Below are 17653 nucleotides of genomic sequence, written 5' to 3'. Positions count from 1 at the left end.
ATTAACAAAATACATCTAGAAGTGCAGAACACAATCAACAATTATATCCAGAAGTTCAGAAGACAAACTCAAAAATTAAAATCCATTACAATTAGACAATAAAATCAAAAATCAACACAAAATTAACAAAATACCATTAAACAAACTGTAACACCCTAACCTTTAGCACGTCATGATCGTACCAAAAGTAAGGCGTTACGGACCTGATTTCCTTTATTATAAATTTACTATTGAGCTTTTACGTCGATATCGCGTTTCAGTTTTTAAGAAAAAATTTAGAAAAAGATTTTAGTAATTAAAAACACACAATTATTAATAATAATAAATGCTATACAAATGAATTTAATATAAAACTCAAATACAATACATATCCCTCTGGATAAAATAAAACTTAAAGCAACAAGGGCGAGGGAACTCTATAAAAATAACAGGAATCACAAGTAAAACTATTAGTCGTCTGCATCTTCTAACTGAATCTTCGAACCTGTGTCACTGAAAGGGTGGAAGATTTTGGGGTGAGAACAAACCACACGTTCTCAGTAGGGAATGAGAATGCCATAAAAGTAATGAATTTAATGCAAATAATTAACTTTACTCAATAAAACTATTTTGTTAACCCTTTGGAAATACTTTTATTTCTACTTTAGATAAATAATTACTTTTCTTTAAATTTCTAAACTCAAAACAAATTTTAAATATAAAACTAGTCACATTTTCTGTCTCTCAGCCACATAGTTAATCCTCAGTCAAATGTCAACTCGTAATCACTTTAATACACTCACAAACAAATAGTGCAAGCAAGAGATTCAATTCAATGTACAAGCAAGTCACAACAAGACAAACAATACAATCACAAAGTAATAAAATAGGCAAGTGCAATCAAATGCAAATGCGCAATCAATATGATGCATGTCTATCCCTAACGCAGGCCATGAGCTCATGTGTCGGTTGCCTACCCGCTCCCGACATTACCCGGGCACAAGTCCCAGATATGGTTTTCTAGATGCATCAGTGTGCTTATAAGTCGTACGGCCAGGCCGCATCAGTGTGACTTTCCAAATCAATAAGCGTACATCTGGAAAACAGTTCTCAGTGTGTAGGCGTCCCCACTTTACATTTGGCACTAAGGCCCAAACAATGTCACATCTGCTCTCCTGTGGCAGACACTTCATTAATTAATATATTCTTTAAATCCTTGTTCTCTGCTCTCCTGTGGCAGAGATCCTTTTCTTAATAAACCGAGCTCAAATCTTTACTTAAAACAAAATCTCTCCTTAAAAGATTGGGTTTAAAACATTATATTTTTCTTAATAAATCAAACTTTAAAATAAAGTAAATCTTTTATTAACTAAATATATTTTAAATAATTTAATTTTCCAAAACCAAATCTTTTTAAAATAACTTTTCAAATAAAACCTCAGATTTTCTAAAATTTCGGCAGCACTTCTCCTAAAACTCGGGGTTAACCACCCTTTTTCGGGTCCCAACTGAACCATTTTCAACCTCTTTTCAATCAAAAAAACCAAATACATATTCATCAAATTCAGTCACAAACACAACTCAAACTCATCCTTCAGTCATTTCAAACAATCATAAATTATTTACAAATACCCACTAGACTTCTATGGCATTTATAGTTTAAAAACAGTTAATTTCAAAATAAAATCCCCTACCTCCGTATAAATCAAAGTCAACGAAAATTCTGGAGGAACTTTTTGACCGAACTGTTGAAGAAGAAAACTACGTCAGAAATCATCTGTGCTTCCTAATCCAGTTAGTTGAAGTCAAGAGGAAGGAGAGCTACGTCACCATCAACTTCTACGAGACAAAAGTAACGCTAACGTGTAGAGGAGGAGGATACAAACACTTTTATCGGATTAGATTTTTTTATTAGAGTTACGAAACTTAAGAAATCGAAACCGAAACTTATGAGAGAGTTACAGTTCTCTCTTTTCTTTCTCGGTCCCTTTCTTTTTATTTTCTTCAAACTTAACTTAGTAATGAACGAAGAGAAAAGAAAAATTGATTAAGGGATGATAGTAAGGAACAAAAATGGGTGGTGATTAAGCCTTAATATGTGTCATTACCTAACATATATATACTTGCATGCCATCCTCGTTTTATATATATAATGGATATGAGTCAAGCTTTAAATTTTCTTTCTTCACTCCTTAAAATTAAAATAGTCTCTAAAAGTATACACTTAAGTCATTTTTATCTCTAAAATTTTAAAAATTGATCAAATTAATTCTTATATAATTTTTTCTTCATAATATTAAATTTTAAAAATATTTTTTATACTACTAATTTTAATATTATTTTTTAGACCGTAATAAACAAATTTTTTTTTACATAGAATAATAAAAATAAGGGTTAACCACAAAAAACGCTCCCAAATTATTCAAACACTGACAAAAATACACCCGGATTTTACTATCGACAAAAATGCCTTCAAATAATTTAAAAACACAACAACAATACCCAACAGTAAATATATATTTTATTTTAAGAATAATAATATCTTATTTTTTTAATTATGCTTGCAAAAAATTGCATCAAATATCAATCTCTAATGTATATTTTGAGAAATACATATTTAATGTTAGTTTTTTTCAAGATTATCTAACATTAAATATGTATTTCTCAAAAAATATATTAGAGATTGAATTTTGGTACAATTTTTTGCAAGCATGATTAAGAAAATGAGATATTAGAATTCTTAAAATTTGGTGATTTTTCGTTGTGTATATATTTTTTTGTAATTTTTTTGTTAACAACTAATAAAATAGAAAAGAAATCATGTTTAGGTATATACTAAAATTAGTTATTAAAATTAGTTATAAAAATAGAATATATATTTCCTATTATTTGAGCCAACTTGTGAGCTCGAACCAACTCGTGAACTTTTGGTGAGTCGAGCTGAGCTTAAGAAATAGGTTCGATTGTTAATGAGTCGAGTCGTGAGCCAAACTCAATTTTTGTGAGCCGAGCTTAAGTTTAGTCTAACTCGACTCACTTCCAGTCCTACCAGCAACTATATATTCAAGAGATGGTTTGATATCCCTAAAAAATATAATACCTTTTAACATTAATTTTCAACTTTTAAAATAAATAGAAAAGTATTTTTTTTCTAATATGTCATTTCTTTGAAATTTAATACAAACTGCTACTTTTTTTGAAATTATTTAGCTAAATATTACTTTTTTATATTACTATAGTCGATTATAATTAAAAATAAAAGCTTTTTAGTTATTTATTAAAATTATGCATGAAAATAAAGAAAAATATTAATATAAATCTTTAAATAAACTGCAAGTTAAATAGTGTTGGAAAATATAGATAAATCAAGTTAAATTTCTTGTTTTTTATAGGGCTGCAATATATTTTTTTTCGTTTTGTGATCATGGGGGTTCAAGTGATACAAATCATTTTAAGGCAGTAAAGGTACTGGGTACCCATACCCAACAATAGAGTTGTATGTTCAAGTTTTTGCTAACAATAAAAAAAATACATGTGAATTCAAAATGCAAACAAATCCATACACATTCAATCCAACTCAACATAGAAAGAGTACCGTTTCATAATTTCAGCCAAGCCAAGCCCGTTCGTTTGCTTGAAAACAACTATCTACAAAGCTGCTTGCTCCAAGGGGGATCTAATGCACACGTGTCAAAATAATATGAATCTCTGTAAATTTGAATCTGTACGCTAGTGCGACCCAAAAAAAAAATACGTATATGATTGATGCATTATCTTTTGTCTACTATATGTCTTTTATAGAAAAGAAAATTAAGAATATACACCAAAAATAAATAATTATATATCTATCATATTTTTTTGTGCAATAGATTTTGTCTGTCTTAATCTTAATAGGTTTGTTTTGGTAAAGAGATAATTTAGAGTTTAGAACTTTTAATTACCTTTTTATACAAATAGGGAATCAATTCATAAAATTTGGGACACAAACATTCAATTATTATGAACTTGTTTAGTATTGAATTGGGTTCTAAATAAAAAAAAGTTCTTCAATAGAATAATACCTTGCTTCTAATTATGTCACAGCTTGTTGGGAAGTTTGTGTGTTAGTAGGGGAGAAAGAAATTGGTGCTCCTTAATTAAGCCCTTTTTGAGTAAGATCCGATAAATGGAAAATATTTTCTTTATATAATGCCATGAGGAGAATACCATCCCAGGTTTCAGATCAGCCTAAAAGCCTCTTTTGTTTCAGCTCTTTCCGTTAGAAAAGCCTATTTTCGCGGATACAAAACAAGAAAATAAAAAGCGGTGTGGCAATACATTTTAAAGTTTAGTTTGGTAAATTTTTTATTTTTTGAAAATAATTTATAAAAATTAATTTTTAAAAGATGAATTTTAAAAAGAATAGTATTTATATTTGATAAATTAAATTAAAAATAATTTTTAATAAATACAAACGACACAATTATGTTTAGTAAAACAGCTTTTAAAAATAAAAAGACCATATTNNNCATAATGTGATAGGTTCCATAACATTTACCGTATGTATATATATATATTGATTTCAACAATAAAATGTGAGTATTAAAAGCTAGAAGTTACACTTATAATTACGTATACTACTGCATGCGTGGTTAAAATGATGAATAACATTAAACAATGAAATTAAATTGAGGGTGTGAACAGTGAAGTGTACGGTACTGTCAGTTATAATATACAGGGTTCTAAATTTGTCATTAATATGAAAAAAAATATGGTTATTATATCAAGGTTCACGAGACTAATAATAATCTTCAATTCCTACTAACACAACTTGTCAGAAAGAAATTCTATTTCTTGGACTAGCTTGAATTTGATTGATGCGGAAGATCTAATAACAACCTATTCAAAGTTTTGGCTATGACCGAATTGAAGAAGAAGAAGAAGAAGAAGTAGGAAAAGAATATATATGATCGGTCCACGGGGAAACTATCTACAAAAGATTATTGTTTTGTTTTTATTCATTCAAAATTAAGATTAATCATGTCAAAATCTAATTTTGAAATTTAATATTTCATTGCTTGCTATTTAATTTGCTACGTACTAGTTACGTTCGACAATAATAATTGCCATTGGCCTTTAAACTAAAATTAAATATTGATGTTGATGATATGATCTCAATTCATGAAAATTTTCCCTCTCTCATATTGATCAGGTACTTGTTCTTTTTATAGGATCAAACTTCAGTAATTAATATAGCCTTTTAATTTTTCCCACAGTTCTTATATTATGAAAAATATTAAATTTAATTGGGTTGTATCTTACATTATATGTACATATATCCTTGTAGTCATTGAATTTATATTAAGGCTACTTTAATTTGAATATAATTTTGATGAGTTTGACCTTCATGAATAAATTTTCTCCTCCTCTTTTTGATTGAGGAAGATCATATATGTTCAGCTAGTCAATGAATTGAGTCAAACTAGTTAATTAGCTATGTATATAACACACAAATAATAGGGGTCTATATAATATAAATGGAAGAGTTCACAGAAAATTATACTATTATTAATTTATTATGCTAATAGTGATAAGGTTGGTTGATTAGAGAGTTGAAAGAAATTTTGATAATTATATATATGATGATGAGTGCAGTCACGTGAATGTTTTTATGTAAGTGTGTAACGCACATTCATGTATGTTGAGTCTCCTATAACCTTTAATGGTAGTAGCAACACCATACTTAGTCAAACAACGTGTAAGCCATACTTGCCAACTTGGCCATAACACTCACTGTCTTCATTTGGTGGTGGGTACGTTAGTTACTTAATTAATTAATTAATTGATTGATTATTATAATTTATAACCATTAGTTTTGTTTCCTATTCAATTCAAATGTCCACCAAGACATTAGTAACTTATTTTTTTTTTATATTTGAAAGAGAACAAAAATCAATTAAAAATTATTTTTCAATAATTAATGAAATATACCCTACTATCTTTGGAAAAAAAAAATTTAACTCAAACAATTTAAAATTATCTTATTTAACATTCATTAATTATTGTTAGAATAATTATATAATTTTAAATGTAATAAATATGTAATTATAGATATTATATGTATAAAATTATAGATATTAAATTAAATAAAATAATTTTAAATTATTGTCTTTTTAATATTATTGTTTATTTTTCTCTTCTAATTTAGAATGACTAATCTTCAAAGGATAGATATTAGAAGAAGCTTAATTTAAACCATATAGTGTCTTGTTGTTGCAAGTGAATGGTAATATACTAATTTCTTTTTTTTTGACAAGGGTAATATACTAATTTCACATTATGAAAAAAACCTAAAAACACATAACCTAAGAATTTTTTTAAATAAGTAAGAAGAAAGATTTTAAATTTGGTGAAATTGCACAAAATTTACCATGCAATGAAAAATGCAACAATAATCACAATTCAAAAGACCAACACTTTTAGTATAAAAATTAGTTAATGTTGATTTAAATAAAAAGCAAAATCAAAGAAAACATGTTTCGGTCATCTAGAATTTCTCTAAAACTATTCTCTAAAGGAAAAGTACAAGATACCAATATACTATCTGCTAATTTATTATCAACAATAATTAATTATTATATTTTAAACACATGTATAAACAGACACATTCAAAAAATACGTTTATAAAGACACTTTCATTAGACACAACCATAAAAAAATATTTTTATTAAACACATTTACAAAGACATTTTCATTAAATATCATTATAAATTAGAGTTGGCAAAAGTTGACAAAAATACTATGAGTCATGTAATTTGGTATAGTAGTATGGCAAAGTAATATTAAAAGTAATTTTTATCTAAATATTAGGGTGTGACGCCAAAATGTCACTGGGTCACTCCTAACTTTAAAAGAAAAAAAAAAAAAGGGAAGAAAGAAAAAAAAGAAAAACCTATTTAGTAGTTGAAAATGGTTGAGAACACATAGAGGTGGCAAAAACTAATTCAAAAAACAGGTAGCAGCTATAAATACAGTCTCATCAAAGTCTTCCATAAACATGTTCTTCATCAGTTTCTTTATGAGCTTTGTTTAGCACTTGAGGCTTTAGAGCTACCAAAAAAGATTCCTTTTATTTTGACCTTCAAAACAGAAAAATGGGTGGGAATTCACCGTGTGCCTCATGCAAGCTTCTGAGACGCAGGTGCACCAAAGATTGTGCATTTGCTCCTTATTTCCCTGCTGATGAACCCCACAAGTTTGCCATAGTCCACAAAGTTTTTGGCGCTAGCAACGTTAGCAAAATGTTGCAGGTACTTACCTTATATTCTTATATATAATTCATGCTCTTTAATTTCCTTTCCTTTTTGTCTTTGATGATTATTTGTATGCTTAAATTCTTAACATTTAGGTACTATGTTTTATGGTTATATATGATCATGGTTTGGAAAAGCATTTTAAGAATTTCAAGAATATACAATTGAGATCAATACCTTATTCCAGAAAGAGGAATGTTAAAGAGTAATCAGAATTTATTATTTTTAGTCATCAACTAATCATTAATGTTTAAAAGTGTGGGCTAAAGAATATTGTTAGATTACTAAACTAAAAAATTTGAATTATAACTAAAAGTCATGAGCAAAAACAATAAATTCTAATGGTTTTTTTAGCATTTCTCCTTCTAAAATACTTAAAACAGCGACAGTAAAAACGACAGTGACAGATAAAAAAGAAGGAAGGAGGTAACTGTAACTTTTGCACAATGATGGTGACAGGAACTTCCGGTGGAGCAAAGAGCAGATGCAGTGAGCAGCCTAGTGTACGAGGCGAATGCGAGGGTCCGGGATCCGGTGTACGGGTGTGTCGGAGCCATATCATACCTTCAAAACCAAGTCTCAGAGCTTCAAATGCAGCTAGCAGTTGCTCAAGCAGAGATACTCTGCATCCAGATGCAGCAGCAAGTAGAAGAAGATCCACCAGTGATGATGATGATGATGCCACCACCTCAACTCTCAAATGAAAATGAACTCTCTCATCATCACTACTTTACTACTTTTGGATCTTCTTCTACCAACAATGTAATTCATGATTCCTTCAAGAGACAAAGTGTTTTTGGACATGACATGGTTTCTTGAATCAATGATAATTAATTTCCTCTCCCATCACATGCTACTTAATTTCTTAATATTATTACACACCAATTAGTATGTGTTTTAATTTGTCACACATTTTTAAAAGGTTTAAATAATAAAACATTCCTTTTGTTAATTTTTATACAATTTTCTTTTGATTCATATAACAAAATGCAAACTGCCATTAATTAGTATAATGTAATTAAGTTTTTTTCTTTTAATTTTATTGGGAAAAAGAAAATTATTTGTGAAGATGGGATATGTGAAGGAATTCATAGGGTCAACTCTAGCATGTGATTATTCAGTAGTACTGAATTAATATAGTGTGATGTTAATCAGAAGCACGTTAAACAAATAATTACAACGTACTTCTTGCAAGTTGATGCAGCCAGCCACCCACTTTGGCAAGGGTTGCCTGTTCTACTTAATTATTTGAGATGGGTGTCCAATTTTCTCACCTTAAATTTTAACATAATATTCTTATAGAGGTAATATCAAAATAGTTCTCAAATTTTTTAGGGTAAACTAAAATAATCTCTTATTTTTATGATGACCAAATAAATTTTAAGGGAAAGTGATAAATAAATTTATGAAGATTTATTCTTCGGACATATTAGTGTTTGAAAAAAAAAATATCAATAAAATCTTTTATGATATTAGCCGTGGATAAATAACGTTCAAATTAAGACCGTATACTTTGATTACTGTAGCGGAGACTGCGGAGTTAATATGGAAGTAATGTATTCACATTTATTATGATGAATGATTTTATTGGTATTTTTTTTCTAGGAATTAATTGTTCAAAATGTAAATTTTTAGAGATTTATTTGTCATTTTACTCTAAATTTTTTAAATAACTAAGTGTTAGGGGTTTGAATTGTGTGTTGTGCATGCTATAATCTATTGATCAATAATGATAAACTCCTAAATAGAATTTTGATCAACGATAGTTCTTAACTTGTCGGGTTAGGTTAGAATTAAATTATTTAAATTGTTAGTTGTCAAATTATTAGTTGTTAAAATGATATTTATTTTAAAAAATTCAATAATCATTAAAAATAAGGTCCGAATAATTGTTATTCAAACCAATATGAAAACTTGTGCTTTTCCAATACATGAAGAAGTATATGCTACACGCTAGTCCATGCATGACGATAATGAAACTTCTATTGCGTACAAAGCAATAAGTTTCTTATTGGTACAATATTATACAAATTATAAACACTATATATCTATTTTATTCTTGTTTTTCTAGAAAGAAATTAGTATATATTGATTAGGCCTGATGATATATATCTATACTAGATGAACGTGCAGAAGACTATATATAGTATATACAGAATTCAATTAACTGAACATTTATGTGAAGGAAAGAAATTATTCATAGCAAAGAGAGGCATGTTTGTGGATATGAATGTCTCTCTCTTACTCTGGATTTTCTCATAAGGATACTTCAAAGTTTGGATTCCTTTTGGACCTTGTTTTTTATCTTTCACATTCTCCTACACTTTTTGGAAGATATTAGACATACCCTTCTGACTTTATTTATTTATTGAAGTTCAAACCCTAATAACATTCTTACTTTTGTATGTCAATTATACTTTTGCATTTCCGAAGCTTGAAACTTAGATGCTTAATTTCAAGCTTGACTTCAGTATATATATATTATTTAAGTCAGTTTTTAAAATGGTTATTTAGACACTTAATTAATATCTATATATTTTGAATGTAGAAATTAAATATTACACAAAAATATTTTTGCCGTTTTGTGGAGACAAAGAAAGTGATGGGGGGAGCCTCATTTCTATTTTGAGGGCTCGAGAAAGATGCTTCCAAAACAAGAGTTTCAGTTTTGTCTTTTTTGGAATTCAGATGCTACTAACCCCCCTTCACCTTTTCTTTATTGACTTTCTTCTTTCTTTCACTTAAGGCAAAGTAAGATTTTCTCACACTTTGGCAATTTGCTTCAACACCAATCAAATTAGATTTTCCTGTTAAATCAATAATCTATTAACATAGTGCAAGTGTGCAACTCATCATGATTTATTCATCATTGTCAAACGAGATTCATATGGTGGAAAACACAGTAAAATAGCGTTTCAAGTTATTTGGATATGTGAAAAGAAGACCAACAGAGCACTCAATCAGAAAGGTGAATGAGATGAACAAGGAGTGAAAGACAGAAAAAAACCTAAAAAAATCATCCATAAAATGGTCAAACAAGATCTACATGTAAATAGTCTCTTTGTAGACATGATACATGATAGAACTCAATAATATCGTTTCATCTATATAGCCAACTCCACCTAGTAAGACAAGACTTTGTTATTATTGTTGTCAAACAAAATTTATATGTATATCCTTTGGTAATTAAAATTACCTACATTTAATAGTTCATATATATAACATACATAATAGGTAATTTGGTTCTTATTATGAAATATTTTTTAACATTTTGTATTAATTGAGTAGTATAAAATCTTAGCTTTCTGTCTTAAGCTAATTAAGAACACCCAAAATATTGTTTGACACACATTTTATATTCCGATAAATGGTAATACTTAGGAGACAGTATCTAAAATAATTATCTTATACAACATAATATTTTAATATTTATAATTTTATATACATAATATCTGTAATTACATATTTATTACATCTAAAATTATATAATTATTTAATGATAATTAATGAATGTTAAACAAGACAATTTTAACTGTTTAAACTGATTTTTTATTCTCAACCAAATATTATTGTTATATTCTTAATTCCGCATATATAGTAGAAATGTAAGATGTGTTCTTAGAAGCTTTAAGTATACATGCATTTAACATTAATTTCTTTGCTTAACCAATAAAACTATGTTAAAGGTCATTTTATAAATAGAACTATGAGCAAAACTGTACTTAAAACCATTAAAGATGAAGACCTAAATTTAAATTACTTGTGTTAAACATAATCCATACATAATGATATTTTTTTATTATAAATTATTTATTACTTCCTTATTCGTAGATATCATTATATCGAATAGATTTATTCATTATAAAACCTACATTAAATAAATTTCACACCCCATTCAATAGTAAATTAGAATGAACTAATTTAATATTCAATATGAAATGGATAAGAAGAAATTTCAAAGAACGAGTAAATATTTTGTTTCCTTAAATATGGTTGTTGGGCTAACCAACCTTATTTATTGAACCTTGTAGAGAATAAAACATGGTTTTTGGATGCCAAATCCAAATATAAATAACATGGATACATCATTATTAATTTGTTGCAATGAAAATTAAAGAGGACACTCTACACCTCCAATTGATAATATGGAGACTCATCCAACTTCTGATTTGTGCCATCAACATTGCAAACTTGTATAATAAACTTGAAGCTAGAAGTGGCAGAAGGAACTTCTAGCTCAGAAACATAAAAAGAATTCACATGTGCTACTCCAATGTACTCTTTCACTTTTGATTCATTTTCCATATACACATTGTAGTGTGAAAATACAGAATAATCCTTTTCTTCCTTCAGCTTCCATGAAATTTTAACACTAAGGAGTTTTGAGTCACCCTTAGGACTTGATTTCAAATCTATGTATTCACCATTCACTAGCCATGAATTGGATACGGGAAAACTTGGCTTGTACTCTGAAGGTGTGATTGTGACATGACCAAGAATAGCAGAGTAATCCGTGACGAGATCATGGTCTAGTCGTCGCGAATTCAGTGTCAGTTCATGATCCTGCCTGTAACACATGGCGCGAATTTCTGTTAATGTGTATCCATTCATGTCGATCGTGAATTCGTGCATAATCCATTCAGTGGAAGATCCATTTTGCTCAGTTGTTGGGACTATTTTGTCAAATTTTTGTGAGAGATGATTCACCATTTCTTGTGGTGCAGATAGAATAGACACATTTTCATTGATGGTGGAAGTAACATTGAGCACTAATCCCAACAAAGAATTGCTATCAGATTTCACCTGCATTAGTTTAGTACCAAATTCACTTCCCTAAGAAAGAAGACTAGTCGATACGGATTTTGACCGAATGGTTCGTGTTTGATTCAACAATAACCATGAATCCATGATGAACATTGAATCTAAATTCTAATCATTATGATTAAAACTTGCAGACATATTTGATGTGCATAAGTTTTGTTTTGTCAGTAGTTTAAGAAGATTGCTTACAGAGTAAGTAACTCGGAGAGGCAATTTGGTTAGAAGGAGCTCTGCTTGAAATATTGTCTTCTGGAAATAAGATTTCGCTTTCAAAGTTCCTTGGAATGTAATGTTTGCACCTCCACTGTATGATTTTTCTGTCAAGCTACAACAATTTATAAGATAAAAAAAATTATCATTCTAAAAATGTAATAAGACAACATAAGACAGTGTTTTATGACTTACTCTACAAGAACTTGAATGGAATTCACAGTAGAATCATCAAACATGAGTTGTGGCTGCACGTGGATATGTGAGTTAGGATAATGAAGACTTGGCTATGATATACTGATATACATGTATAATATGTATATATATGATGAATACCTGAAGCCCCTGTGAAGAAAGGTTACACCAGGTAGCATTTGAGATGTTTATTCCATCAACTGTAATATGATTACCACGTCCCTGAAAAGTAATAAAGAAATGCCAACATTTCAATTATAATGAATGTATTATTACTTCTCCATGTGATTTTCAAGTCACAAGTTCAAGCTGTGGAATCAGCCATAGATACAATTATAAAGTTCAGTTGTTTATATTACATTCTTTGGATATAACCGTTTTTCGGATCCTGTGTTAATGCGAGATATTTATGCACTGAGTTGTTGATTAACCTGATCAAAATTTGAGTAGAAGGGTAGTGCTACTGGATACTTTCTCACTAGTCCCCATGATTTTTCCACAAGACCCCACCATCTGCATACAGATTAAATTCTTGAAACTTTATTACAAACAGCCCAAAAATAGTAAGTTACTATGTATTAACTTATGGTAGTATAAAAAAACAGTTAACAAAATGTTACCTATTTTGAGCAGTCTCAAAATTTGGTTCTTGCTTAGTCTCATAAACCCATCCAGGAGCAAATATTGCAGCAGAGACATCTGCTTTTTTTATTACATCAAGAGCAAAATTTGTCTGAAACGTACCATAGTATAAACACATTAAAACAGATATATAATAATAATAATTCATATACTGTAATGCTTGCACAATATACATTGATTAACTTTGAAGGAAAAAAATATATCTAGTGTTACTGTTACGGTAGTCCAGCTCTCAGATTAGGTTTAAAGCTGTGGCAGGTCCTAAAATGTCCCTCTTAAGAACATGCCGGCTTATAAAGAAGGCAATTTAAATCATATTCACGTAGGATCCTGGATATATCTTGCACGAATTTTCTCAAGATTCACCGTCCAAACACTATATATATACAAAGGACTTAACACATACTCAAGATATTTTGGTATTGGACTAAAGTGAGAGATAGTTGACACATACATTCCACTGTCCACCACCAAATGTGCCTCTTCCAAATACATCAATCCCCATGTAAACATCATACTTTCTATCACCAGCAACATCAGCAGAAAGTTTTGGATAGTTTTCCTGCATGGTATTATTTGGTTAAAAAAGAGCGGAAAAAAAAAAAAAGTATTGTATGAGCATAAGCATTACCTCCCAGGAATAATTGGCAAATATTCCATCACATATATCAAAGAAAGGCTTATTGTATTTATTTAGTTGATTCTGATAATTTAAGCTACCATCATCAGTAACGCTGTCGTACCTACATGAATATGAAAACTAAAGTATGAGCATCAATTTTAGGCAGCATCATTAATTAATGTGAAGAAAATCAAAAGAAATGGTGATCTTTGCACCTTGAAATTAATACTCACCAAATTACTAGTGATCCAGGCACCGAAGAATGCATGGTTAATGTTAAATGGTTGACAAACTCTTTCAGATTAGGAATCTGAACACTGTCCAAGTCTACCTCCATATTTAGCTGCAATAATTTGAGTACTACCATATAAATTATTGAATAGATTACCAAAAAAAGTTATTACTCCAGTCAAAGATCTTCAAAAAACAATTATGTTTCAGTTTCCTAGCAAAAATATGCATGATGAAGGAGAATTTTTTCTCTGTGTATTTATTTCTAAAAAAAATGTTGACACAACATCACAATATAGTGTTTTTTAAGCCCTAAACTCATTTTCCTAATAAAATAGGTATCATGAATGTGAAGAAAAATAACTTATCAAATTAGATAGGGATAAATTACTCCAAACTCCAAAGGTTAAATGCCAAGTATATCATGAAAAGGTTAAGTCATAGGTGTGTAATATGGCATAATTTGAGAGGACAAAAATGTAATTTTACCAGCCATCCATCGAAGCCTAACTGAGAAGCAAGCTCTGCCAAACGCTCTGCATAGATTTGAGCAGACTCCTTTGTTGAAAGCAGTTCATTACAAACATCCCTTCCTCCTTCCCCTTCGGTAAGGAAAGTTCCCAAAACCTCCAACACATTTTTAGTTATAATCAAAATCATCAAAGCCCAACTTATAGGTCTCTGAATAATTCATATGTACACTACACCATTTAATCTCTGATCATTCAAGCTAAATTCTAAAACCAATTTATCTTCTAAGCTAATTGTTATGTGGCCACTAATATTATGTCACAACTCATAAGTAAACAATATTGAGTAGTACTAACTAACTAAACAATGAAATTTGCTTAAGCAAATGAGTCAAATATGTAATAAAAATTAATTAGCATTTTGAAATTACTCATCTCAAAAGTTTAAACGATTGAATCAGGTCTTTTTAAAATAGAAAGTTAGTAAAATAAAAAAATGAGTCTAATAATTTTTAAATTAAGATAGTAAATTATTATAAATTTAATAGGAATCAAATCCACTTATTTTATGACTTTACAATTGTTTTATTTTAGAGAATTTTTTTTAAACTGTTAGTCACGGACATGTAAATAGTACTAGAAAACAATAAAGATCGAACTCTAAATCTTTTAGTCATAAAATTTTTTTTATACTATATCATAAAATTATTTATCTCAAAAGTTTAAACTGTTAGATAGATGCACGTAAATAACCATATAAAAATGAAAATATGTAAGCATACCTTAACAGCATGGCGATGAGCAGTGTTAGTCCAAGTAACAGGAGGAAGAGTGACAAGATTATGAGAAAAGTAGACAAAGGAATCAATTAGATACCAATGCCACAAGGAGTAGGCATCAGAATTGGTCCCTCCTTGGACATACTTATCATCCAAATACCCACCAGCCATGTCATGGCACACTAGAATTTTGCCACGGTTAGAAGAAGAAGTTGGAGTTTGAATAAGGGGAACAGAGGCTTTGTTGAAAGGGTAGTGAAAGGAGTCTAAGTAGGAGCGAGACTCAAGCTCCTTCAATGTCTTGAGTGGGTATGATATGGGGACTGATGCTTGTTTTGGATCAAAACTAGTAATGTCTTTAGACATCATTGTAAATTTGTAACGATGAATATTGATTCTGATTTGTACTAGGATGTTTGAGGCTAGGGTAATGTTATAGATAAGAGAACTAGAGAAGAAGACGACTTAAGACCATTGACTTCACTGGTGGAACTTGTGGATATGATTCTCTTCAATTTTTAATTATTTTTTTCTCCCACTTCCCAGACAACATAACATGGCTCAGGATTTCTCACCAATCATGATGAAATTCATACCACTTTTATGAATTTATTAGTTGCACCGACAAGTGACAGGGAAAAAATGTACGTTCATAATTGGGGATTTATATATTTAAATTATTTAAATATAATATTTATAAAATTGTGTAATCTATAGAGTATTGACCCATATGCACAATATGAACACAGCAAAGTGTGTGATGCTACAAGAAAAGTTACTAGTTACTACTGCATTTTCTTGAGGACGAAGTTCTCCTCAGGTTGCTTCTCCCAAAAATAATTTGCAGCCACTATCCATTGGGGATGAACCAAAAATCTCTTCTCTTTCACTGCCCACCGAGCCTTCTCGGTTCCAGCATCAGTAGCCACCACATGTGTCACGGAGGAGTCAAGTTCCATTAAACAAGTGGCTCCCAACTGCTCAGCCATCTTCCGGAGTGATGGTAATGCTCCATGGCAGATACGGCTGAAAACAATCACGCATCCGCCCAAGACTTCCCTTCGAACTGATTTCAAAATCTGCCTTACATCTCGTTCAGCTATATCTTCTTTAAGTTCATCAAAGAATTTATAATGGACTTGCTTAAGAACTTTAAGGATTTTATTAAGTGCTCCTTCAGCTTCGTCTTCGTCACTCTTCAATTCAGCTAAAGATTTGCAATTGAGACCAAATTGCCGGCAACTTGAACCAAAAAAGTGGTATCTTTCCATCAGAATCAAATTATCTTTATGCTTCACCCATGCTTGTTCTGTATCATCAAGAATTACAACAGCACTTTCTTGCCCCAACACAATATCAAGACCCTTCTGATGCTTTTGAGTGCCATCATCTTGAGAAATCACCTTTGCATTGAAGTATTTTCCTTGAGGATCAAGCAGCTTAGCCATCTCTAATGCATAGGGTCGATCACCCATGGTGTATATGTACATGTCAAACATTTCACTTGCTTCTCTTAGAAATGTGCGGACAAAAGGCCTCAACTTGGTCATCATATGCATTTTGTCCAATTTGAAAAGGCTACCTCCAAGAGAATCTGGCTGGGAAATTAAATGCAACTCTTGAGTGTTCAAATGAGCAAGATGAGTGGAATTTAATAGAGTGTGATCTAGATCGAGCATCAGGTACAGCTTTTTATTCGCATCTGTATTGCGCAGTCTAGAGATCTCCTCATGATGGAGTCTGAGTCCCTTGTGTATGTAGGCAAATGTGACACCAGATTCACCATCCAACTTTTGGCCACAACGTATACACATGTCTCCAAATGAACCAGGATGTGTACACACTTCTGAAGTAGACTCCTCAGTTTCCTCGTCACTTTCAAACTTGCGCCTTTTTATTCTGACACTTTCCAGCTCATCTTGATTTTCATCTGGCGAAGTTGCAGCTAATGCATCATCAAGATAGGCAATGAAGTCATCAATACTGGATGAATATGCTAGAGAGTCTGCTGTAACACTTGACTGCATCTCATGGAAATCACTAATAGGAGAATGAGTAAAATTTATCAGCTCGGCCATGGGAAGTATGCAAAAGAGTGAGGAGTTGGCTAGGTTCCACGCGAGTAATATCAAAGTCTGAACTGAATTAGGGATTTGATCGGCAACCATAATAGGTCTTTCTCCACCGATTCGAGAGGGACAACCCTAGCTTCAGCCTCAGCGACAGGAAGCACAGCTGCAGGAAGATAGGCAAGAACAGAGAGAGAGAGAGAGAGAGAGAGAGAGATGTTAGGAGAAGAGAGAACAATTGAATTGAAAAATGGAGCACTCCTCTTAATTCATATTCACATATACTAAATAAAAGTAATGATCATAATTATATTCTAAAAGTTTATTTAAACGTTAGTTTTAT

At 30.5% G+C, this 17653-nt stretch overlaps 3 protein-coding genes across 3 annotated transcripts; 1 reads left to right on the top strand and 2 right to left on the bottom strand.

The window, feature by feature from the left end:
- On the top strand, nt 6855-8229 carry LOC107608278 (LOB domain-containing protein 12-like). Its single transcript, XM_021107258.1, has 3 exons — nt 6855-7268; nt 7731-8092; nt 8139-8229. Exons 1-2 carry the CDS (start codon nt 7113-7115, stop codon nt 8088-8090), a joined length of 516 nt encoding a protein of 171 aa, XP_020962917.1. The 5' UTR covers nt 6855-7112; the 3' UTR covers nt 8091-8092; nt 8139-8229.
- LOC107609399 (cytosolic endo-beta-N-acetylglucosaminidase 1) lies at nt 11233-15733 on the bottom strand. The gene is made up of 11 exons (XM_016311358.2): nt 15245-15733; nt 14482-14619; nt 13995-14104; nt 13771-13882; nt 13594-13701; nt 13118-13230; nt 12929-13010; nt 12639-12719; nt 12498-12550; nt 12282-12417; nt 11233-12074 (listed from the first exon to the last, which is right to left on the bottom strand). The coding sequence occupies exons 1-11, from the start codon at nt 15608-15610 to the stop codon at nt 11397-11399; spliced, it is 1977 nt and encodes a 658-aa protein (XP_016166844.1). The 5' UTR covers nt 15611-15733; the 3' UTR covers nt 11233-11396.
- On the bottom strand, nt 15847-17566 carry LOC107608129 (RNA polymerase II C-terminal domain phosphatase-like 4). The gene has a single exon (XM_016310014.2). It carries the CDS (start codon nt 17407-17409, stop codon nt 16027-16029), a length of 1383 nt encoding a protein of 460 aa, XP_016165500.1. The 5' UTR covers nt 17410-17566; the 3' UTR covers nt 15847-16026.

Source organism: Arachis ipaensis, chromosome B07, assembly GCF_000816755.2.
Source record: "Arachis ipaensis cultivar K30076 chromosome B07, Araip1.1, whole genome shotgun sequence".
NCBI classification, from domain to species: Eukaryota; Viridiplantae; Streptophyta; class Magnoliopsida; order Fabales; family Fabaceae; genus Arachis; species Arachis ipaensis.
This window is presented reverse-complemented; position numbering and strand designations above follow the sequence as displayed.

Bases quoted from the DNA above. Each gene is read 5' to 3' on its own strand.
- LOC107608278 (XM_021107258.1), top strand. From the start codon at position 7,113: ATGGGTGGGAATTCACCGTGTGCCTCATGCAAGCTTCTGAGACGCAGG. The intron at 7,269-7,730 runs GTACTTACCTTA...TGATGGTGACAG, and splicing joins ACGTTAGCAAAATGTTGCAG to GAACTTCCGGTGGAGCAAAG.
- LOC107609399 (XM_016311358.2), bottom strand. From the start codon at position 15,610: ATGATGTCTAAAGACATTACTAGTTTTGATCCAAAACAAGCATCAGTC. The intron at 13,883-13,994 runs GTGAGTATTAAT...ATATTCATGTAG, and splicing joins CCTGGATCACTAGTAATTTG to GTACGACAGCGTTACTGATG. The intron at 12,720-12,928 runs GTTAATCAACAA...ATTACTTTTCAG, and splicing joins TCTACTCAAATTTTGATCAG to GGACGTGGTAATCATATTAC.
- LOC107608129 (XM_016310014.2), bottom strand. From the start codon at position 17,409: ATGGTTGCCGATCAAATCCCTAATTCAGTTCAGACTTTGATATTACTC.